Here is a 20,021-nt window from a genome sequence, read left to right as displayed (position 1 = left end):
GTTATGGGAACTTCTAATTTATTTAGAAATATTTTAAACAGTTGCAACTTCTAACTCAGCTCCCCAGGCACCAGGGACGTTCTGGAAGCAGAATCCCAAGATCTAACTTCAAAAGGAGAAAACGCATCGCTCAATCCCAGCTGCTTCATGGCTATGTCAACGCCCACTTCTGTCCTGACCTGCTATCATAAAAGCTGCCGGCGACATCCTTAAAGATTGCAAAGTTAAAGAGCTACCTCAAAGAAGGATAACGCTGAAGATTTGACTTTGACAGAAGAAGAAAGAGAGGAAAAATGGAAAAAAAGTCATGAAAGGAAGTGGAGAAACTCATTAATGCTTGCAAAGCTTAGAGGAACAAAGAAAATACGAGAACGTGGCCTTCAGGTTTAAACGCTTTAGAGACAGAGCGGACCACGTGCACCAAAAGCGCCCTTCAGTGTCTGAGATGATGACCGCTCCCTTCAATGGCTTCTTTTTAAACAAATGAGAAAAGTTTAGGAGCTGATTTTCATTTAACTGAAAGATTGCACATCGACGTGAGAGAGGCATCTCATTTTCAGATGCGGGAAAGCACCCCCGCCGTAGATACAGGTGACAGGAATTTTCCAGACAACACCTCTGTGAGACGAAGAATGAAAATGTTCCAAACTCCTTGAAGGAAACAGGCCAGTGCTCGTCTCTCCACGGAAACTGCCCGTGCTGAACTTACGGCGCGTTTTTAAGTTACTGCTGTGACGGGCAATGCTCACACAGAAGGTCGGCGGCTGACCTCAGGAGCGCGGCTGCTTGGAGGGGCCCCTGCGGTACCCTGGGTCTCAAGAGCCCCCAGAGACCCTGTGGGGAGGTGACACACAGCAGCCGCTGCCCCTGGACACAGGGACGTGGCAACTGAATTCTGGCCAGGTGAGGAGAGAGGCAGTTGAGATGTGGATTCTGGCCTGGACAGTCCTGCTCACCCTCGGGTGGACATGTGGAGTGATTCTAGACTGTTCTAGACTGTTCTAGACAGCCACACTGGGCCAGCACCCCAATAACACTGCAGAAACCATGCTCACAAATGCAGCGGCATACACCTTTGTTAGCTGGCTCGGCAGCTACTTCTACTAAGTATTCCAACCAGACGGCTTTACTTACAGGCAGTCCTTCCAGGCCATCTCTGCCGGGTAAGCCTCTGTCACCCTTGGCCCCTGGCTGTCCCGGGAAACCTTTAGAAAGACAAGGGAGGTAGGACATATCGTGGATGAGATACATCCTAATAACCCCACACCTTTCCTTTTCAAGATTCAAGAGCACAGGGGCTCCTAGGGGGGCTCAGTCAGTTCAGCGTCCAACTTCGGCTCAGGTCGTGATCTCACGGCTTGGGGGTTCGAGCCCCATGTCAGGCTCTGTGCTGACAGCTCGGAGCCTGGAGCCTGCTTCGGATTCTGTGTCTCCCTCTCTGCCCCTCCCCTGCTCATGTTGTTTCTCTCTCAAAAATAAGTAAACATTGAAAAAAGTCAAAAAGTAATAAAAAAAGAATCAAGAGCATAGAGGGACCTTCATAGAAGCAGATGGTGTTTGAAGACTCCCAATGCAGTAGTAACAAACGTGCCCAAGGTGGACTCGGGAAGGGGAAAAGCGACCCCAGATGTGGACAAGAGCCACTGAAGCAGCTGGTGACAAGTGCCCCCACCCACACGCCAGGAACCGTTTTAACCCGAAACCTTCTGTTCATTTCGTTCAAGAGGACTCAATTTGTGGAGCTAAGGGAACTGTATGCTATTGCCCTTTTGTTGGAAGGTCTCTCTGGTGCCAAACTGTAGGTCATCCGGACGACCTTCAACAAAGTAGGCAAATCCTGGAAGTAGGACCGAAAGTTTTCTGTTTTATGCGTTAGTTTTAAATGCAGAGATGTGGTCTCTCACAGCATAAGATTCGTTTCAGTGTGATTTCCAACCCGCAGAAGCAAACTCTGGCCTGGTCCCGCTCACGTCCGGGGTCTCACCTATTTCTCCTGGGGGTCCCTGTGGTCCAGGGGGCCCACGAAGTCCTGCTGTGTCACAGATGAGGCAACTGTCTCCTTTCTGACCTGCAAAGGGAACACAGAGGTCCTCACATGCACACGAGAATGCAAGTGTCCGCAGCACGGTGGCAGAACAGAAAATGGAGCCACTGTTAATGGCGTCCTGCTTCGGTGCAGTGTCCTTGGCCATCCAACACCCACCCCAGACACCTCTGTTGTGCTGACCGGTGGCGTGTGCCCGTCCCGGGGCCCGCCCGCCACCCTCCGCACACTTCACAGGCCACTGCCGGGGCGCCGGGACCCTCTGCCCTGCACGAGGACGGGCGCTGCCTCGCCAAAAGGTGACCTGGAAACGAAACTTGCTCACAGCCTGGAAAGATCTGGCTGCTCTAGTTTTGTTTCCATCTTGAAAACTTCCCATCACCTTTCTCTCTGATGTCGCATTTTTTAGCGAACTCCACACCCGTAACTCCTGGACGTTAAACCTGGTTACAGGCTGATGGGTGACCAACGGGAATGAAAAGCCAGGAAAACGGGAACACATACGTGACCCGATACTGAGGACAGAAAGGGAGAGAGACTGCAGCACAGACAAAAAGGGAGAAAAATGCCTCGGTTTTTTTTTTTTTTTTTTTTTTTTTTTTTTGGAAATTCTAACATCTTAGGTCTTGATTTTCAAACTAAGCCACAAGGCCATATGGTGTCTCAGATAAACCCGTGTCCTAAACCTTAAAATGCCTGGCTTCTAGGGACTCATCAGGGCACGGCGCGAGGAGAAGCCCCTACTACCGGGCAGTGACGGGCTGGCCCGCGTGCCCTGGCCTGGCCCGGACTGGCGCACCACAGCCCCGGCACTGCCAAGCCTGCTCCCCTCTGGCAGAACCTGCTGCTGGGAACAGCGATGGGACCAACGCAGACAGCCCGTGTCCCTGCTGTGTGGGCAAGGACAAACAGGAGCCCATCTGTGGGACAGGGACAGCACAAGTCAGCTGGCAGCCAGCTAAGTTCTGGGCCCCACGGGATGCACACAAGGTGGTTCTACAGCAAGAGTGCGGAGGTCTCAGGACAAAGAAGCTTCTGACTCTGTGTCGTAAGGAGGGACGTCCCACCTCAGGAAGTACCAACCATCTGGTAACGAGAGACATTCGTTACAAACCAAGTACGCGTTGGTTTTTAATGACACCGAAGGCTTGGTGGCCCTCCGTGATGACTGCTAAGACCACTTCCACCTGTGAGGTTTATGTGGCTGCCCAAATTAGATGTTAGCTGCAACTGTTTTCCACGCAGCATTTGTGCCATTGACTTTGGAAGAGGAAGAAATCTGCAGAGGAAGGCCACCAATGGTGCCCAGTGGGGTTAGCTTTGGGGACAGTCTCCCGGTGGCTCTACTCTCTGGTTATTGAGACACTCATCAAGAGTGGACCGTCCAAGGGGCACGGCACTCTCAGATGGCACCGCTGGTGCCGTGAGAATCCACTGTCGGCACGAGCGTGCAGAGAGGCTGTTGTGTGCTGGGTTGGTGTTACGGCAGGCACTGGGAGATGGTGACCTTAACACTGAGAGCCGAGGGCGTGGGCGGCCACCCCAGGCCGGCGGGTTCGCTCACACCAATTACAGGAACAGGGCTCAGAGGACTAGGGAGTGTTCTGGACACACATCTGTGACTCACTTGAAAGAAAGCCATTCGTTCTCTGAGAATGGATCTTCCAGACTTTGAACCAGAAGATTGAGCTAAGATATCAGTCTTAGGGTTTAATCTGCTGGCCGTTAGAGGGTAGAGCGGTTACGTGTCAGGACCGGGGCTCCCTGTTGCCTCCCAGCTGATAGCTCTCTGTCTGTCTCTCTGGTCTGTTTCTCTCTGTGTGTCTATGTCTCTGTCTCTCTCTCATCTCTCTCTGTCTCTCTCTCTCTCTTTCCTGGAAACCCAACAACGGGACATCCCGACAGAGCTATAGGGAGACACATCCTAGGAACAGACTTGGACGGGAGTTCTGAGTAAGGGAAGAGCACGCTCACGCTCCCTGTATGCAGAAATAGGTCACATCCCCCAGCACAATCATCATTTTTTTTAAACATCGGCATCTCTTACCTTTTTCTCCGACTTCGCCCGTCAGCCCTGGTTGCCCCGGACTTCCGGGGGCACCTCGGTCCCCTGGCGGTCCAGGCTGGCACTCCACAATTCCATCTGGAATGGATTTTCAAAGTTACAGGACCCTTCCCACCAGACGGAAACCAGGTATCGACACCCCCTCTTCACCCCACCCCTACTGCAATACCAAAGTACATCAGGCTATTTGGTTCATGCCGGAAATTCAGCTTCAGCTTGCCTTAAAGCAATCCTGGAAAGTTAATTTGAACACAGGCCCACACAGCACCCATCTGACCTCTCAACACCATCACTGCTAAAACATTGATTTTACGATCCTAAAGCACCTCTCAGTTCATCAGCCCTGTCCTGTACCTTCCTTCGTTTTCACCTTGTAAGGTACACACCTGGGTCCTTATTCTACAGATTAAAAAACTAGCCCAGAAAAGCAAGGCCATACATCTGCGAACTGAAAGCCGAGACTTGAAGAACTTTATTATTTTTTCTTTTCCTCAGCAAATTTACAGCGAAGTCATCATTGTTTCAGAGATGCAGGCTGTCCATGGGGACAGGCTTCTAACCAATTCTGAGCACCACACACGTAAAGAGGCATGAAAACAAACTGCACTCGTGGAAACACCATCTGTCGGGGGTTCTGCTAGAAAAAGCACTGCTTCGTAGCTCAGACACGCGGTGATAGAGTTCACGTCTCCTGGTCCAGTATCTTGGAAGAAGAACGACAGAGCCAACAATTCACCCCAGGGCTCCCCTTGGGCGCTCGGGTCCTCACTGCAGACTGGAGCCTGGTGAGCGGGCTGCGTCCGAGCAGGAGGGGAAAGGGCCAGCAGAGAGGCCGTGCCCCTCACCTGATGCCCCGTCCCCACACCCTGACTTGGACGAAGCAGCCAGAATCACCTTCCTGACCCCCAGCCCGGCTCTCTCCAGGGCACAAGGCACCAGATGGGCCACGGTGGGTTTGCTCCGGGACAAGACAACGGGACAGAGGGCCCGAACCTTCCTGCTTGATGACTTCCTTCAGAGCTCAGAAGAGACCGGTCGTTTCAAGTGTGTGCAAACTCCAGTCCAAGGGAGACAGAGAGAGTTCTTGCTTTATCTGTGGGTTCGGGGTGAACCGGGGGGTTCCTGGAGGTACAGCACCGGCGGTAAGGAGCCCTGAGGTGGCGATCGCTCTGTCCCAGGGTCCGCCCACGGCTGCTGGGCCCTTCCTGCTCTTGAACAAAGTCTTGTCATTTTTATGCTTCCAAGAGCAGCCCCTACACTATCTGACCGTGAGGAGCCAGCACCGCCAGGCTGTGTGAGCACCGGGGAGTATGAGCTCCCTGATCCTACAACTGCAGGCACATGGACACGGGCAGACATTCAATCACTCACTTCTTTCCTTTTCCAGAATGTATCTCCGGCCAGCCTCATCTGAGGCAGAATCCCACACACCCGTAAGAAAGCAACTTTACATCCTTGTGAAAATCAATTTAAAATAACTTGAAGATGGGGCGTCTGGGTTGGCTCAGTCCATTAAGCATCTGACTTCGGCGCAGGTTGTGATCTCGCGGTTCATGGGTTCGAGCCCCACATCGGGCTCTGTGCTGACAGCTTGGAGCCTGGACCCTGCTTTGGATTCTGTGTCTCCCTCTCTCTCTGCCCCTACCCCGCTCATGCTCCATCTCTCTCAACTATAAACACTAAAAAAAATTTTTTTTTAATAACCTTAAGTCTAAAGCAAGAACATGGTGGTGATTTCTGAGCGGTTCTAAGACGCAAGTCCAGACCGGGCTCCTACTGCTCGGTGGGCACAGGTGAGCACAGGGCGGGGCGGTGCAGAGGCCTCTGCCTTGTGCTGAGGAGCTACTGACAGGCCCCCAGGGGGCAATTCATCTTAAGACGTCGCCTCTTTAACATACATTGTGCAACTGAACAAAAATCTCATTTATAGGTGAATCACTTAAGGGGCGCCTGGGTGGCTCAGTCGGTGAAGCGCCCAACTTCGGCGCAGGTCATGATCTCACGGTTCGTGGGTTCGAGCCTCATGATGGGCTCTGTGCTGACAGCTCGGAGACTGGAGCTGCTTCGGATTCTGTCTCTCTCTCTCTCTCTCTCTGCCCCTCCCCACTCACGCTCTGTCTCACTCTCTCAAAAATAAAATAAGTGTTAAAAAAAAAAAACCCAAAGTTATGCAGATGAATTACTTAATTAACATAAACAAAATGGGACAACATGGCACGGGGATGGCAGATGTCACACTGCACTCAGCTGACGCATCCTCCTCAACTAACAGCAGTGGGAAGGTCATGTTTTTACATGAAATGTGTTCTTATTTTGGTACTGAAAAAAAATTACACATATCAAAAAAAGTTCTCCCAGATTTCCCCATGGTTGCATGCCTCATCCCCTTCAATCTTTGCCTCTCACTCCACTTAAATTAGACCCATGACCCGAAGCACCCTCACCCAGAACTTGGCGGTCCCTTCGCTGCTCGTGTCTAGCCCGCACCTGTCACTCCTGCAGACCACATAATTCACTTGGCTTCCCCTCCCCCACGGGATGCACGCCCAGGAGGGCAGGACTGTGACAGTGCCTGGGGTACCTGTTGAGTAAACCTGTGACCCCGAAGGCCCCTTGGCCACTCGCAACCCTCTCAGACACATGGAGAGAAAGTGACTCGGGGCTGAATGTCATAGGACTTCACTATCATCTTCATTCTCCACCCTTCCCAGATCCGTGGGAAAAAGGGGGGGCATCCCTGCGAAGTCACAGACCCACCCCCGCCCTGGGCACCTTGACAAAGAAAATTCATGCTGATCCTTTCCCGGTAAAGCTTCACACCTGGAATCAACTGTTCCCTCCAGTTCCTATCTGGCCTCCGTATGGAGCCTCGCCCACGAGAACTCCCTTTCTTAAAGACGTGTTTGAATTCTGGCAAATAAGCCGCCTGGTACTTGCAGCCATGGCCCCCCCTTGCGTCAGCCCCACAGAAGACCAGGGTCTCCAGTGCTTGAGGCGCACGTGCTGCTTATGAGAATCTCACATGTTCCCGCTGGAGTTAACTCCTCTGAAGTCTTACATTCTGCGTTGGTGTCACTCTGGGGCCCCAGGACCCCGTTCACTGAATCAAGAGTTTAACATCCCGTGCTCAGCTCTGACAGTGAGCCGATGCGGGAAACATCCACACAAAGTACCGTTCGACTTAGAAGTTGTGCGTTCCATCCCCTGCAGACCCCTCTTTGTTCGCGCGCGCGCATCTTAGTGCTAATCTGTGTCTCTGGATAAACAGGAATGTGTCCCGTTTTCAGCTGCCTTGCCTTTTCATTTCGATGCCCAGAGCCTCAGAACTGGCTGGTATGTTTCTCATTCCTCTGACCAGGGTTACTGTTTTATAGTCCCATCCCGTAGCATGACTAGCATTGCAAAGATGCTAAGTGGGACACAAATCACTCACAAAGCCTGGGACGCCCGGCCTTCTGTATCCCACTAGAACCCTGGAGCGCCGCCCCCCCCTCCCCGCAACACCCAGGCAGCTCTGCCCGGCACCCGTCCCACACCAGACACACGCGAACTGTCCTGGAAAGAACTTACTTGTGTGACCCGGCTGTCCAGGGGGCCCAGGAGGCCCGGGGGGACCCGGGAGCCCGTCCCTTCCACTTGGTCCCGGCAAAGACGTGCCTGGAAACCCTTGGTCACCTTTCTGCCCTCTTTCACCGGGAAAGCCAGGAGCACCTGCCAGCTCTGGTACCGGGAAGCCTGAAACCAGAGCAAAATGTCACCATCATCGTGTGAGCTCAGCGTCTGCCACACAAATTTTCCTAACTCCGTTCAGGGTTAAATAAGGTGTGCCCATCACCAAGAGGGGAACTGCTCTAGGTAAGTAAAAACGAGCTAAATTTTCAGGCCTCCCACCACATGAAGGTTGCCAGGCAAATGTCTCCTACAAGTTAGCTTTAAGGAAAAGGACTTAGCACACAGACGCGAAAAACCTGTGAGTTTCTCTTGGTGCAAATAGTATTCCCACTGCATGAATGAAAAGGCTGTTGGGGCTCAATTCTATTTCCACGTAGAGGATAAGGCAGAAAAATGTCACCGAACAAAAGCAGAAGTGGGACAGGAGGCCTAGGGGATGGGAACTGCATTGGCAATCTACACGGAACAGCCAAAAAGTTAAGACAAATAAGGTGGTCTGGTGGAGCCTGAGGTCAGGCGTGAACGTGAAAGCCGAGTTCGGCTGCTGTAAATGTTACGGGACAAGATGGCAGGGCCCCTGGGATGCGCACCAAGAAGAGCCGGCAGAACACCGGCTCGGGGGCTGCTCTACCTTGGCCTCGAGGTGGGGGACTGACAGCCAAGGGCAGAGGCAGGACTGTCACACAGCCTTGAACCAAGAGCAGAGCAGCGCAGACACGAGGGATACGAGGGATGACAGGTCCCAGGAGCGGAACTGCAGCCATCCGTGACAAACCCACTCTTCAGTGCAGCAAGAACCGAAGGCGGTCCCTGGGGCTTGGGCTGCAGACCCAGGAGGGGACCCCGCGGCCTGGGGGGCGGGGCGCTGGGCCCGCGGCCGGGCTCCAACCAGGGGAGAGCAGATGAGGCCAGAGCAGTTTCAAAGACTTTCCCAACACCGTCAGTTAGGAGACAGTCGGGCAGATGAATGGTTTTGGAAAGTAAATGTGAATGCCAGGGGAGATAGGAAGTGACGGGCTCACGAGGAAACAGAAGCCCCAGCATGGTTCCTAAGCACAAGGAAGAAAGTGGGTGGAAACAGAATGGGGTGACTTTAGAGGCCGACCCAAAAACTCTGCTGGAAAGCAGGAAAGCGGGCAGAGAAGGCCCTGCCTGAGAATGGCTGAAGCAAATCCTCAATGCAGGACGGACTTGGAGTACAGTCTGTTCCAGAGACAAGGAAGGAGCCTGGGGGAAATTACAGCCAAAGCGCTGTCAGAAAGGGGAAAGCAAAATATAAGCAAAAGAGAATAAAACACAAAAATAAATAAAAAACAAAACCAAAGATGTAAGGATTCTAGGCGCTTGGCTGTGGTATCGATTCTAGGGCACATGTGGGTTTCCCTCGCAGCCTGTATGACCCACTCCAGGGACTGGGAGAGCGCGTACACACACATGTGCACAGACATGCACACACTCCCATGTGCACATGCACACATGCACACACGCTCACATGCACCCACTCACACGCATACACACATGCTCATGTGCACACACACGCACACATACATGCTCATGTGCACACATGCTCACGTGCATACAAACATGCTCACGAGCACACACACACATACATGCTCACGAGCACACGCACACATGCTCACACACATGCTCACATGCACACACGCTCACATGCACTCACACTCACATGCATACACACATGCTCACATGCACACACACACATGTTCACATGCACACACACGCTCATATGCATACACATACATGCTCATATGCACACACACGTACATGTTCACATGCACACACACACACAGGATCCAACACTAGCTAAGCAGCAGGTGTGATGCAATCACACACCAAGTTCAAGCAAGAGCTGTGGGATTCCACAGAGAAGAGGTGCTCAGATCAGTAAGGGAGACTTCAGCCCTGGATTCTAGTCCCAAGGGAGAAACAAAGTCACCCCACAGACAGGGACTGTGGGAACCGATGCTGAAGGGTCTGCCAGACGCTGCAGACCTGCATCTGGGGTGGGGGGGCAATGAGGCTGGGGGGCGTGAAGGGGCCTGCCACACACAGGATCTGCATCCTTGGGCAGGGGTGAGTGAGGCGGGGTGGGGGGGGGAGCGGGGCCTGCCAGACACTGGGGACCTGAGTGGAGGGGGTGTGGGTGGAGGGAAGGAGCCTGGGGGTCGGCGGGGGCAGGAGGCCGGTCCAAACCAGGGAGAGAAGTATGGGACTTGAGGAAGGCATGAGAACCCCCAGGAGCACACACCCGCAGGGCCGCCTGTGACTTACAAAGTAAAGGACCACAGCTGTGCACACACCTTGCTGTCATAACTAGAAAAACATGCACACGATCGCCAGCCGTTTCTGGCAGACCCTGGCATACACAACAAACATGTTCCGGACACGAAGCACACAGACGTTGTACAGTTATCTGAAACAGTCGGCCAAGGATACTCACCTGGAGGGCCTGGCTGGCCTTGTAATCCTGGGAAACCTTGAAAGAGAAGGGGAGAGTCAGACACCCCGAGCCCGAGCGTCTGTGCCCACAAGGCCCCGGGCCGGGCGCCAGGGAAGAGCGTTGGGGGAAACACAGCGCCCCTGGCCCCGCCGAGACAGGCAGAGATGGGCTCTGGGGGACCTGGCACCAGGACAAAGGACAGACCTGAGCAGGTCTGTCACCACGCGGTCGTGCAAGGCCTGTCAGTGTCACCAAAATGGGAGGGTGTAGGGTCGAAAATGGAGGAAAGGTAAAGGAGAAAAGGACAGAAGGGGTGAGGAAGGAGGAGGGAGGGAGGGAAAAGGGAGGAAAAGGGAAGGGGGAGGTAAGAAGGAGGAGGGAGGGAGGGAGGGGCAGAGGAGGGGGTTGGAGGGGGAGGTAGGAAGGAAGGGGGAGGGAGGGGAGAGGGAGGAAAGGGGGAGGGGGAGGTAGGGAGGAGGAGGGAGGGAGGGACAGAGTGGGGGGAGGAGGGGGAGGTAGGAAGGAGGGGCAGGAGGAAGGGCACAGGGAGGAAAGGGGGAGGCGGAGGTAGGGAGGAGGAGGGAGGGAGGGACAGAGGAGGGGGAAGGAGGACGGAGGAGAAACAGGAACTGACCTTTGGGGCCTGGCTCTCCTCTCAACCCTGGAGACCCTGGGTACCCCCGCTCTCCTTTTTCTCCCAAGGGTCCCGTGCCGATCACCTGGGGGCAGAAGAGAAGAGACCGAGGTGTGTGGGGGCAGCGGGTGGTGCGCGTCACAGAAGAGCAGAGAGAAAACTAACATCTTCCAGAGATTTCAGGAAAGGTGGAAGTAAAGAAACAGCCGTGGGGGAAGGGGAGGGAGGAGACAGTCAAGACAACACAGAAAACGGACATTCCACTGGGCCCTCCTGGCAGACCCTCTGCCCCCTGTAATATGACTGGCCCGGTGGGAGCTTTGCCAGGGAGGTGAGGTTAGAGAAACACCAATTCTGAGGTTTGGGTTTGGAATTTCTAAATGTCCCGACAAGCCATAAAACGAAGAGTCTACTTTAAAGAGGACTATTAGATTTTCCCGGGCAGTGTGGAACAGCACAGGCAGACTTCACTGGACCACAGTGGGGACGTCCTCGAGGGCCTAGGGACACAGGCCAACACCGTCAGCCTCATGACAAGGGAGTGAACTAGGTCACCCCATTTCTAAATCACAGAAATTCAAGGGAAATGGCAAGCTCAAATATTGCTTATTTCCCTTAAAATAGAATTTGGTAGCGGGGCGCCTGGGTGGCGCAGTCGGTTAAGCGTCCGACTTCAGCCAGGTCACGATCTCGCGGTCCGGGAGTTCGAGCCCCGCGCCGGGCTCTGGGCTGATGGTTCAGAGCCTGGAGCCTGTTTCCGATTCTGTGTCTCCCTCTCTCTCTGCCCCTCCCCCGTTCATGCTCTGTCTCTCTCTGTCCCCAAAAAAAATAAATAAACGTTAAAAAAAAAATTAAAAAAAAAAATAGAATTTGGTAGTGACGAAATGAACAGATTAAAATCCGCCGATGAGGCTACACACAGGCCACTCGAAGGTGGCTACCCGATCACAGGTACAGAAAGAGGAACCCCGAGCCTGTGTGGCGGTGTGAACGGCAGTCGGGGGGGTCCGTACTCTGCCGCAGGGACCCCAGTCCGGGAAACGCCCCCTAAGGAGAAGTCCCTGAGTGCCGCGCGGACACGCAGACATGTGCGAGCACTGGGCACCCCTCCACCTGCAGCAAACGAAGCAATGGGAACATTTTCATCGTTCCAAAGAAGACTCGGGGGGACAAAACGGGTTAAGCCAGCGACAGCACGGCTCTCTGGAAGGATACTGAAAACGGTCGTTCCCAGAGAACTTGCAAAAATGAAGAACGCTCACTGTTAAAAAGAAAAAGACGCTGCACGCACTGAGCACAGGTAGGTACAGCTACACCCGTGGACTAGAGGTAAAATGTTCTTTGCAGACACAAAAACTGTTGTGCTCCAGACAAATTATGGGCGACCTGTTTCTCTTCACACTTTGCCTAATGGGCCAGTTTCTAACGGTTTAGCTCGGTTTATCCATGGGCAGATCTCTCCATTCTCTGTGGCCAAGGGGATGCGGAAATAATCCAAATATAATAAAATGTAAGTGCCCAACTCCATGCAATACAAAGTACAAGTTTATTCTTTTCAATACTAAGCATCCTCTTTATATACAAATGTAAGTGCAGGAATGCCGTGGCCCCAACCCCCTTCTCTTCACTGTCAAACGCCCGCACAGACGACCAGACATTATTTTTACTCACGATTCCAGGTGGGCCTGGGGGACCTGCTTCACCTTTGTCTCCCTACAAAAGAAAAAATACGTGGCTTTTTCTGACGATATGGATTGTCTTGCAGAAAGCAGTGTTCAACTTCTTTTTTTTTTTTTTCCTGTTAAAATAAAGACTGTGCCCACTTACACTAAAATTATTTTCCTCACCGTGAGGACGGACCTTCAAGTGCTCCGGACCTGTCATAACAAACACGAATGCACTTCACTCTGCTTTGTGCAGCGTGCCGCGTGGAAATAAGGATTTCTACAAATCATAACCGGGAGCGCAATTATTAACAGGACGAAGGCGCTCACAACGTTTGCTGTGTTTGGTTGGTTGCATGCTCCCTTGGACAACTCGCATAGAGCCATCCGTGAGTTGAGTCAGAATGTGGTGGTCTTTCAATAAAATGAAATGCAATGGAAGCTTTTGATTTCTCAATGTATTTTCTTAAAGAAATCATGTTATTAGAGATTTTTAGGTGAAAGGTTGTCCGAGGCTGCCTCGGAGTCCTTGTAAAAGGATATTTATGGTTTCGCCTCTCTCCTTAAAACCCAGCATTACCTGAAAACGTTGGGGGGGGGGGGGGATAAATTCTGGTCACTCTGAGGCTTAATTTCACTCATATAAGAAGACAAACTCAACAAAATTAATCCTGTTATATCTAATGTTTTTATGTAAGCCATCATAATAGCATCTTTAAAAGTCCTAAGATCTGCACATAGTCCCTTAATGTAGTAGGAGTAAACCAGAATTCAATGTTTTGATTTTTCTTACCTGAATACGAGAAGAGGCTTTGGAAACATCTTTGGGACTTAAAAAATATCTTAGCTAATATATTCTAAACGGATTTACCTTTTAAAATCTACAAGATTTGACTTTTTTAAAAAAAAGTTACAGTACCAGTGAAGGATTTTTCCCTTACGTCCCTTTTCCTTGGCTTTCGTGAACGAACCGTGAGGTCTGCTCCCTGGTCTATGAGTCACCACTAGAAATATTTCCAAACTACTTCTTACTTCAGCAGAGATTTATGTTATCTAGTTTTCTGCCTACCACACTGACAAATATTTTTTAAGGTTTGATAGCTAGCAGTTGCCAAAAAAAAAAAACAAAAAAGGACCCCAGACAGATGGCTGTTCTTTTTCAGGGGCAATTTGGTGGCCTGTGGCAAAACTTTCAAAAAAGAGAGTGTAAACATTGACCCCCCCCCCCAAATTACACTTGTAGCAATCTGTGACATGGAAAGGAGCAGACAAGTGAGCACAGATACTTGTACCCATCCCCACGTGGGTGTGACCCAGATGCCATGCAGAAGGCCTGGGCACAGAGTACATTCCCATGTGGCCGTGCGTGCGGACATCCTTACCCGCGTCGTATCACTAAGCAAGGAGGCCAAGAGGCGTCACACATTACTATTTTACAGGGCGTACGTGTGTGTACGCACAGGGCAATTGTGCACACACAGGGCGTGGTTTTACAGGGTGTGTGCGTGTGGATACACGGGGCAATGGTGCACTCCGTTTCTGAGAGGGGAACAGAAACATCAGATAAGCTTTCTTTTCTTCACTCTTTCTGCCTTTTCAGCTGTTTTGTAGCCAGATAAAATTCATCTATTACCAAAAATAAGGCATAAAAACTTGAATGAGTGGAACATTTTATGTTCTTTTAAAAAGAATCATACACAGGGGTGCCTGGGTGGCTTGATCCATTGAGCACCTGACTTTGGCCCAGGCCATGATCTCATGGTTCATGGGTTGGAGCCCCACGTCGGGCTCTGTGCTGCCAGCTCAGAGCCTGCTTGGGATTCTCTCTCTCCCTATCCCTCTCTGCCCTTCCTCCACTCACACGCTCTCTGTCAAAATAAATAAACCTTAAAGAAATAAACAAAAAAAATTTTTTGAATAAAACATTTTTTTTTAATTTTTTTCAAATCACACACACAAATAAAACCACAAAATTAAGTTGTGATTTGCTCGTAGGGAAGGTAAATATTTTTTATTATTTGAGTCCACAGTCCTTTACGCTACGAACAACTTCTGGGCTGAACTACAAAATAAGGTAAAGCTCCAAGTAGTGTCACCACTGACCTTGAAACCTTCTCGTCCGGGGAGTCCTGGGTACCCTGCGTCACCTGGGAACCCCTGAAGTGAAACATGGAGAACAGTAATGAGCAAACAAGGGCAACAGTTTGTTCTTAAGAATTACAGAGAAATACGGGGGCACCTGGGGGGCTCAGGCTGTTAGGCGTCTGGCTTCAGCTGAGGTCATGATCTCGCAGTTCGTGGGTTCGAGCCCTGAGTCGGGCTCTGTGCTGACAGTTCAGAGCCTGGAGCCTGCTTCGGATTCTGTGTCTCCCTCTCTCTCTGCCTCTCCCCCCTCGTGCTCTGCCTCTCTGTCTCAAAAATAAATAAACATTTAAAAAAAAAAAAGTCTCGGGGCGTCTGGGTGGCTCAGTCAGTTGGGCATCCAACTTCAGCTCGGGTCATCATTTCACAGTTCGTGGGTTCGAGCCCCACGTCGGGCTCTGTGCTGACAGCTCGGAGCCTGGAGCCTGCTTCAGATTCTGTATCTCTCTCTCTGTGACCCTCCCCAGCTCACACTCTGTCTCTCTCTCTCTCAAAAATACATCAAAAAAAATTTTCTTAAATAAAAAAAAGTCTTTCCCTTTCGAAAGAAAGAAAGAAAGAAAGAAAGAAAGAAAGAAAGAAAGAAAAAGAAAAATTATAGAGAAATGCTTACTGGACTCCCTTTTTCTCCTTTTTCGCCATCTTTGCCAGGTTTTCCCTGTACAATGAAGATTTAGATGTTAGAATTTCATAAAAATAACAATAAATATGCTCTAACACCAAGGCTCTGAACCCCTACGTGAGCTAGCTGCCCACACCACACTAATGAGTAATGCGGTATACAGAGAATAAGTGTGGAGTGACAGCCAAAGAGGACTTTCCAGTTTTTAGAAAACGGAGCCGGAGTAGCCCCAAATCTCCCAAGATAACCATTACATTTGGCGTCAGAGCTAACAGCAGAGAGGTTTTCTGAATGGCAAGGGGCCAGTGGCAGGTAGGCAGAGGACTCGTTTTAATGGGGGTCTGCACGCATCATTTTCAGGGTAGGAGCAGGACGGGCTCAGGCCGCTACAAGCGGGTGGGTCTCCCGTCCCCAGGATTCAGGGGTGGGAAGCATCGGAACACCTCACGTCTAAGCCATGCAGTCTGGGCTCCGGGCGGAGCCCCGAGCAGGCTCAGGAGGCAGCCAAAAAGAGCACCCAGCACTCCGAGCAAGAGGACTGGGGGCTTTCAGTGAGAAGCCAGCAGGCGGGTGGCTGTCCAGAGAGCCCCCCAGCCCCAGCTCTCTGTGGTGGAAGGCCTCAGCCTTGCCGGGGGGATTTTCAGGTGGAGGTGGCCTCATCCTTCCTGCTACAAGGGCTTCGAGAAAGCCCTTCCGGAGAGGACAGACCTCTTCAACTCGTGTTTCTGTAAGTCTGGGATTCTAGGAAAGGGAGGAGAATGAGTTTACAGTCAGGAACAGAAGGACTTGGGAGGCACTTACTCGGGGCCCTGGCTTTCCGGGCTCCCCTTTCTCTCCAACCCCTGGCATTCCCTTGAAAGAACAGAAAGATTCATTAGGACATTTAAGTAAAATATTAAATTGAGTCGATATTATACTGAAGGTGAAGAAATTCATAACTTCAACCCAACACGTCGTGAACGTTCCCACAAAATGATGATAAACAAATAGGAATGTGGGCCTTACCTGAAATCCAGGTTCACCTTTCTGACCCTAAAAGAAGTTTTAAAAAGAGATCAAGAGAGTGAGCCATCAGGATTAACGGTTGTATTGATCTTGACACACCACACTGAACATGGAAAAGGAAAACAATGCCTTTTCCCGATACGTCAACAAGGAAATTCTCTTTGGTCTCCCGTGTTCGTGTCCTAACTCCCAGAAGGGTGTGGCTTTAGGAAGACCACGTCATTATGCTCGATCCACGGCAGCTGGGACCCTCCGCCCTCACCCTCAGCCTCTGTCCCTGCTGCAGACCCAGCCTGGCCTCAACCTGGTGCATCTAAGAAGCCCCCACGTGGAGCTCAGCCTTGCCCCAACCCAGTTCAGCTGCCTCTGCTCCCCCTATGCTCATATTTTGCGGGACGGACAATCTATAAACCTGTTTTCTCTGCATCCCTCCAATTTGTCCCAAATTCGAAAGCCGGCATTCACCTAAGAAAGTCCATCTCCTACCTTCTCTCCTTTAGTGGCAAAGTCTCCTTTTTCTTGAACCTGAGCTTGTCCTGGAACCCCCGGGGGCCCACTGACCCCTTGGTCACCCTGGTGAGGCAAAATAGAACATCTGGTTTTCAAAAAGGTAATCATACTCTGTTCTAATCTATCCCCGTCTCAGCACAAAATGCAGTGTCAGTAGGTAGATGGTACATTAAGGACACGAAGCCAGGAGACTCTCACCTCTCAGGGGTCAGGAAAGCCGCTACCTCAGGTAATAGGAATGGAACCTGAACATCTACGAGACATCTCTGCACGCGTGCATACGTGAGGACCGCACATGCACTTCTGCGGTACATGCATACGTAGCAGGACACAGAGGCTGTCCTCCCGCGTTTTGAGGGCACGGAGGGAAGGGTCACAGACTGCTAACAGCCTGAGAGGAAAGGACGTATCTTTAGGGGCACGAAAAGGAAGGGAACCATCGGGAATGTTCTCCCTCGGGAACTCGGACAGCTGGACGCAACTAGAAGTACAGAGAATCCCAGTCATCTCACGATGAATGAGATCCAAAACATTCAATTTGCGGGGTCACCTTCCTCGGAGGTTTATGGAAAGACTGGACCAAATCTGGGGTGAAACATGGAGGCCGCAGGTCAGCCCAGACCTGCCCAGGCCTCTGGTACACCTGGCGCCCACCGGTAGTGGTCTCTACACCGACTTGGGCTCCGATGGAGAAGAACGTGGGCCCCGTGGTAGGTGCTGCCACAGGCCCGGAATCCCCACTTGGCTGGTGCCCATGTGGCTAGTCTGACTCAGGGAAACTGGTGGAGAGATCACTGGAGGATCAGGGAGCCACCGCTGGCCTCCCTTCTCCCCTGCTCCAGTCTCTGCCTCCCTGCCTCTCCCGACTCGTATGACGGCCATCCATCTCTGCAGGGTTTAGTATAGCTGTGCTACTAACGTCCAAGTCCTAAATGCGCCTCTTTTATAATAAAGTCTGGGTCTGGCTTTATCACTGCCTGGGAACATTCTGATTGAATTCAACGCACAGGGAAGTAGAACTAGAATGGCCTTGTATTCTCTGCTGGTCAGACCACACGTAGAAAACCTCAGTGACTTCTAGCCATGCATTTTAAGGAAAACACTAATAAATTCAAGAACATGCAGAATAGGGGAACTGCGGTTGGGAAGGTCCAAGAGGAGGTCCAGAGGCTGAAATTCTATCATCCCTACAACTGTGATTTTAAACATAACGACACTCCATGGGATGCCTGGGGGCCTCAGTTGCTTGAACATCTGACTCTTGATTTCAGCTCGGGTCATGATCTCATGGGCGTGAGTGTGAGTCCCACATCAGGCACTGTGCTGACAGCACGGAGCCTGCTTGGGATTCTCTCTCTCACCCTCTCTTCCGCTCCCACTGTCTCTCAAAATAAATAAATAAGTTAAAAAAAAAATAAAAAATAAACGTGACAACAGTCCAGAGCCACGTGTACTCACCTTGTCGCCCTTTGGGCCTTGGAAACTTAAGCCCATTTGCCCCTGTTGATTAAAAATTAGGCTTCCGTTATTTGAGTTGTCCACTTTGCTCAAAATCACACAAAATGTAATGATAAGGTGGGGTCAAGGCAGGAGCTGCTTCCAACAAGTATCATAACATTTTCCACAAAGCTGTGTCCTGCGGTATTCAGTGGCTATTAAAAACGCTTTTTAAAGTATTCTTGAAAAAGAATTCTATAAAACCTTTTTTTTTTAATTTAAGGTTTTTAAAATGTGACTATAGGGGCGCCTGGGTGGCTCAGTCGGTTAAGTGTCCGACTTCAGCTCAGGTCACGATCTCACGGTCCGTGAGTTCGAGCCCTGCGTCGGGCTCTGGGCTGATCGCTCAGAGCCTGGAGCCTGCTTCCAATTCTGTGTCTCCCTCTCTCTCTGCCCCTCCCCCATTCATGCTCTGTTTCTCTCTGTCTCAAAAATAAATTAAAAATAAAATAAAATAAAATAAAATAAAATAAAATAAAATAAAATGTGACTATAGAAAACTAAAGGAAAGATCAACGATTCCAAAGTAAGGGACTGGTGAAAGGAAAGACAGAACAGATGGATAGATCAGACAGACAGAGAGATAGATAGATGATTGATAGACAGATGAACAGACAGGCAGATGGATGGATAGATGGATGGATAGATGGAAACGGATGAGTGGATAGATGGATGGATGGGTGGGCAGGGAGACAGATGGACAGATGATGGATGGATGGATGACGGACAGATAGAGGGATGGGTATACGGATACATGGGCAGGTGTGTAGACAGATGTTAAATAGAGACAAAAAAATCACTTTCTCAAACTGTTTATAGAGACTAAACAGCGAGTTATGGTGATTTTGTGGTAGGCATATACAAATGCTGAAGAAATTCAAATGAAAAATATATTTACCTTTTCACCTGGAGGGCCAGGAGGACCTGGAGGGCCCTGTAAAAAAGAGCATTTTAATTAAATATCATTCATAACCCTGGTAAGCTTTAAATGCTTTTTAATGAGGTTATCTTAAGATTCCCATGATTAACAGGATATTTGTTAAATATTTAAATTTTATTCCTGTGCTTCGGATCTATAAAATTTTGAAAATAACTAGGAATTAGTCCAGGACAATAATTACCAGGGATGGAAACACCTCAGAATCTTAGGCACTTCCCCATGAAATCCACTGACCCAACAATGTGCCCGGCTAACAGGTGATGACTTAAATTATCAGCCAAACTCTCTGAGAGCCCTGGGGTTTCCAGGTTGGAAATAACGTCACGTTTGTCTACTTTGGATATAACTACTTATCTTAAAAAGTTGAATGATTTCTTCAAGTGCATAGACTGTAGTGAAGTAAAAACCTTCCTGTGTTTGCAGCAAAATTTCAGAATGCTTTTTAATCATTAAAAAAAAAAAAGCCTAGTCATTCTCTTTCACAAAAATGAGTCCATTTATTTGCAAGAATATAAAAGAGGTTACTTTCGCAAGAATGGACATTAGAGTTGCTGGATTTGGAAGAAAGGAAGGAAGGAAGGGTCAAAGGGAGGGAAGAAGAAAGGGAGGGAGGAGGGTGGGAGGGAAGGAAGAAGGAAAGAAGGAAGGAAAGAAGGAGAGAGGAAGAGGAGGAAAGAAGGAGGGAGGAAGGAAGGAGAGAGGGAGGGAGAGGAAGAGGGAGGGAGAGAGGAAGGAAGGAAGGAGGGAGAGAGAGAGAGGGAGAGAGAG

At 50.5% G+C, this 20,021-nt stretch overlaps 1 protein-coding gene across 1 annotated transcript in view; it reads right to left on the bottom strand.

The window, feature by feature from the left end:
• The window catches only part of COL4A1 (collagen type IV alpha 1 chain), a 97,439-nt gene that overhangs the window by 36,753 nt on the left and 40,665 nt on the right, over positions 1-20,021 (bottom strand). The window contains exons 11-24 of the mRNA XM_040486970.1: positions 19,212-19,247; positions 18,275-18,316; positions 16,793-16,879; positions 16,307-16,333; positions 16,103-16,153; positions 15,293-15,337; positions 14,641-14,694; positions 12,545-12,586; positions 10,874-10,958; positions 10,240-10,275; positions 7,680-7,844; positions 4,092-4,187; positions 1,985-2,068; positions 1,135-1,205 (exon numbers count right to left, since the gene is read on the bottom strand). Of these exons, the coding sequence (XP_040342904.1) occupies positions 1,135-1,205; positions 1,985-2,068; positions 4,092-4,187; positions 7,680-7,844; positions 10,240-10,275; positions 10,874-10,958; positions 12,545-12,586; positions 14,641-14,694; positions 15,293-15,337; positions 16,103-16,153; positions 16,307-16,333; positions 16,793-16,879; positions 18,275-18,316; positions 19,212-19,247 (921 nt within the window). The remainder of the gene's footprint in view (positions 1-1,134; positions 1,206-1,984; positions 2,069-4,091; positions 4,188-7,679; positions 7,845-10,239; positions 10,276-10,873; positions 10,959-12,544; positions 12,587-14,640; positions 14,695-15,292; positions 15,338-16,102; positions 16,154-16,306; positions 16,334-16,792; positions 16,880-18,274; positions 18,317-19,211; positions 19,248-20,021) is intronic.

Source organism: Herpailurus yagouaroundi, unplaced genomic scaffold (assembly GCF_014898765.1).
Source record: "Herpailurus yagouaroundi ecotype Mexico unplaced genomic scaffold, PumYag 164, whole genome shotgun sequence".
In the NCBI taxonomy this organism is placed as follows: Eukaryota; Metazoa; Chordata; class Mammalia; order Carnivora; family Felidae; genus Herpailurus; species Herpailurus yagouaroundi.
This window is presented reverse-complemented; position numbering and strand designations above follow the sequence as displayed.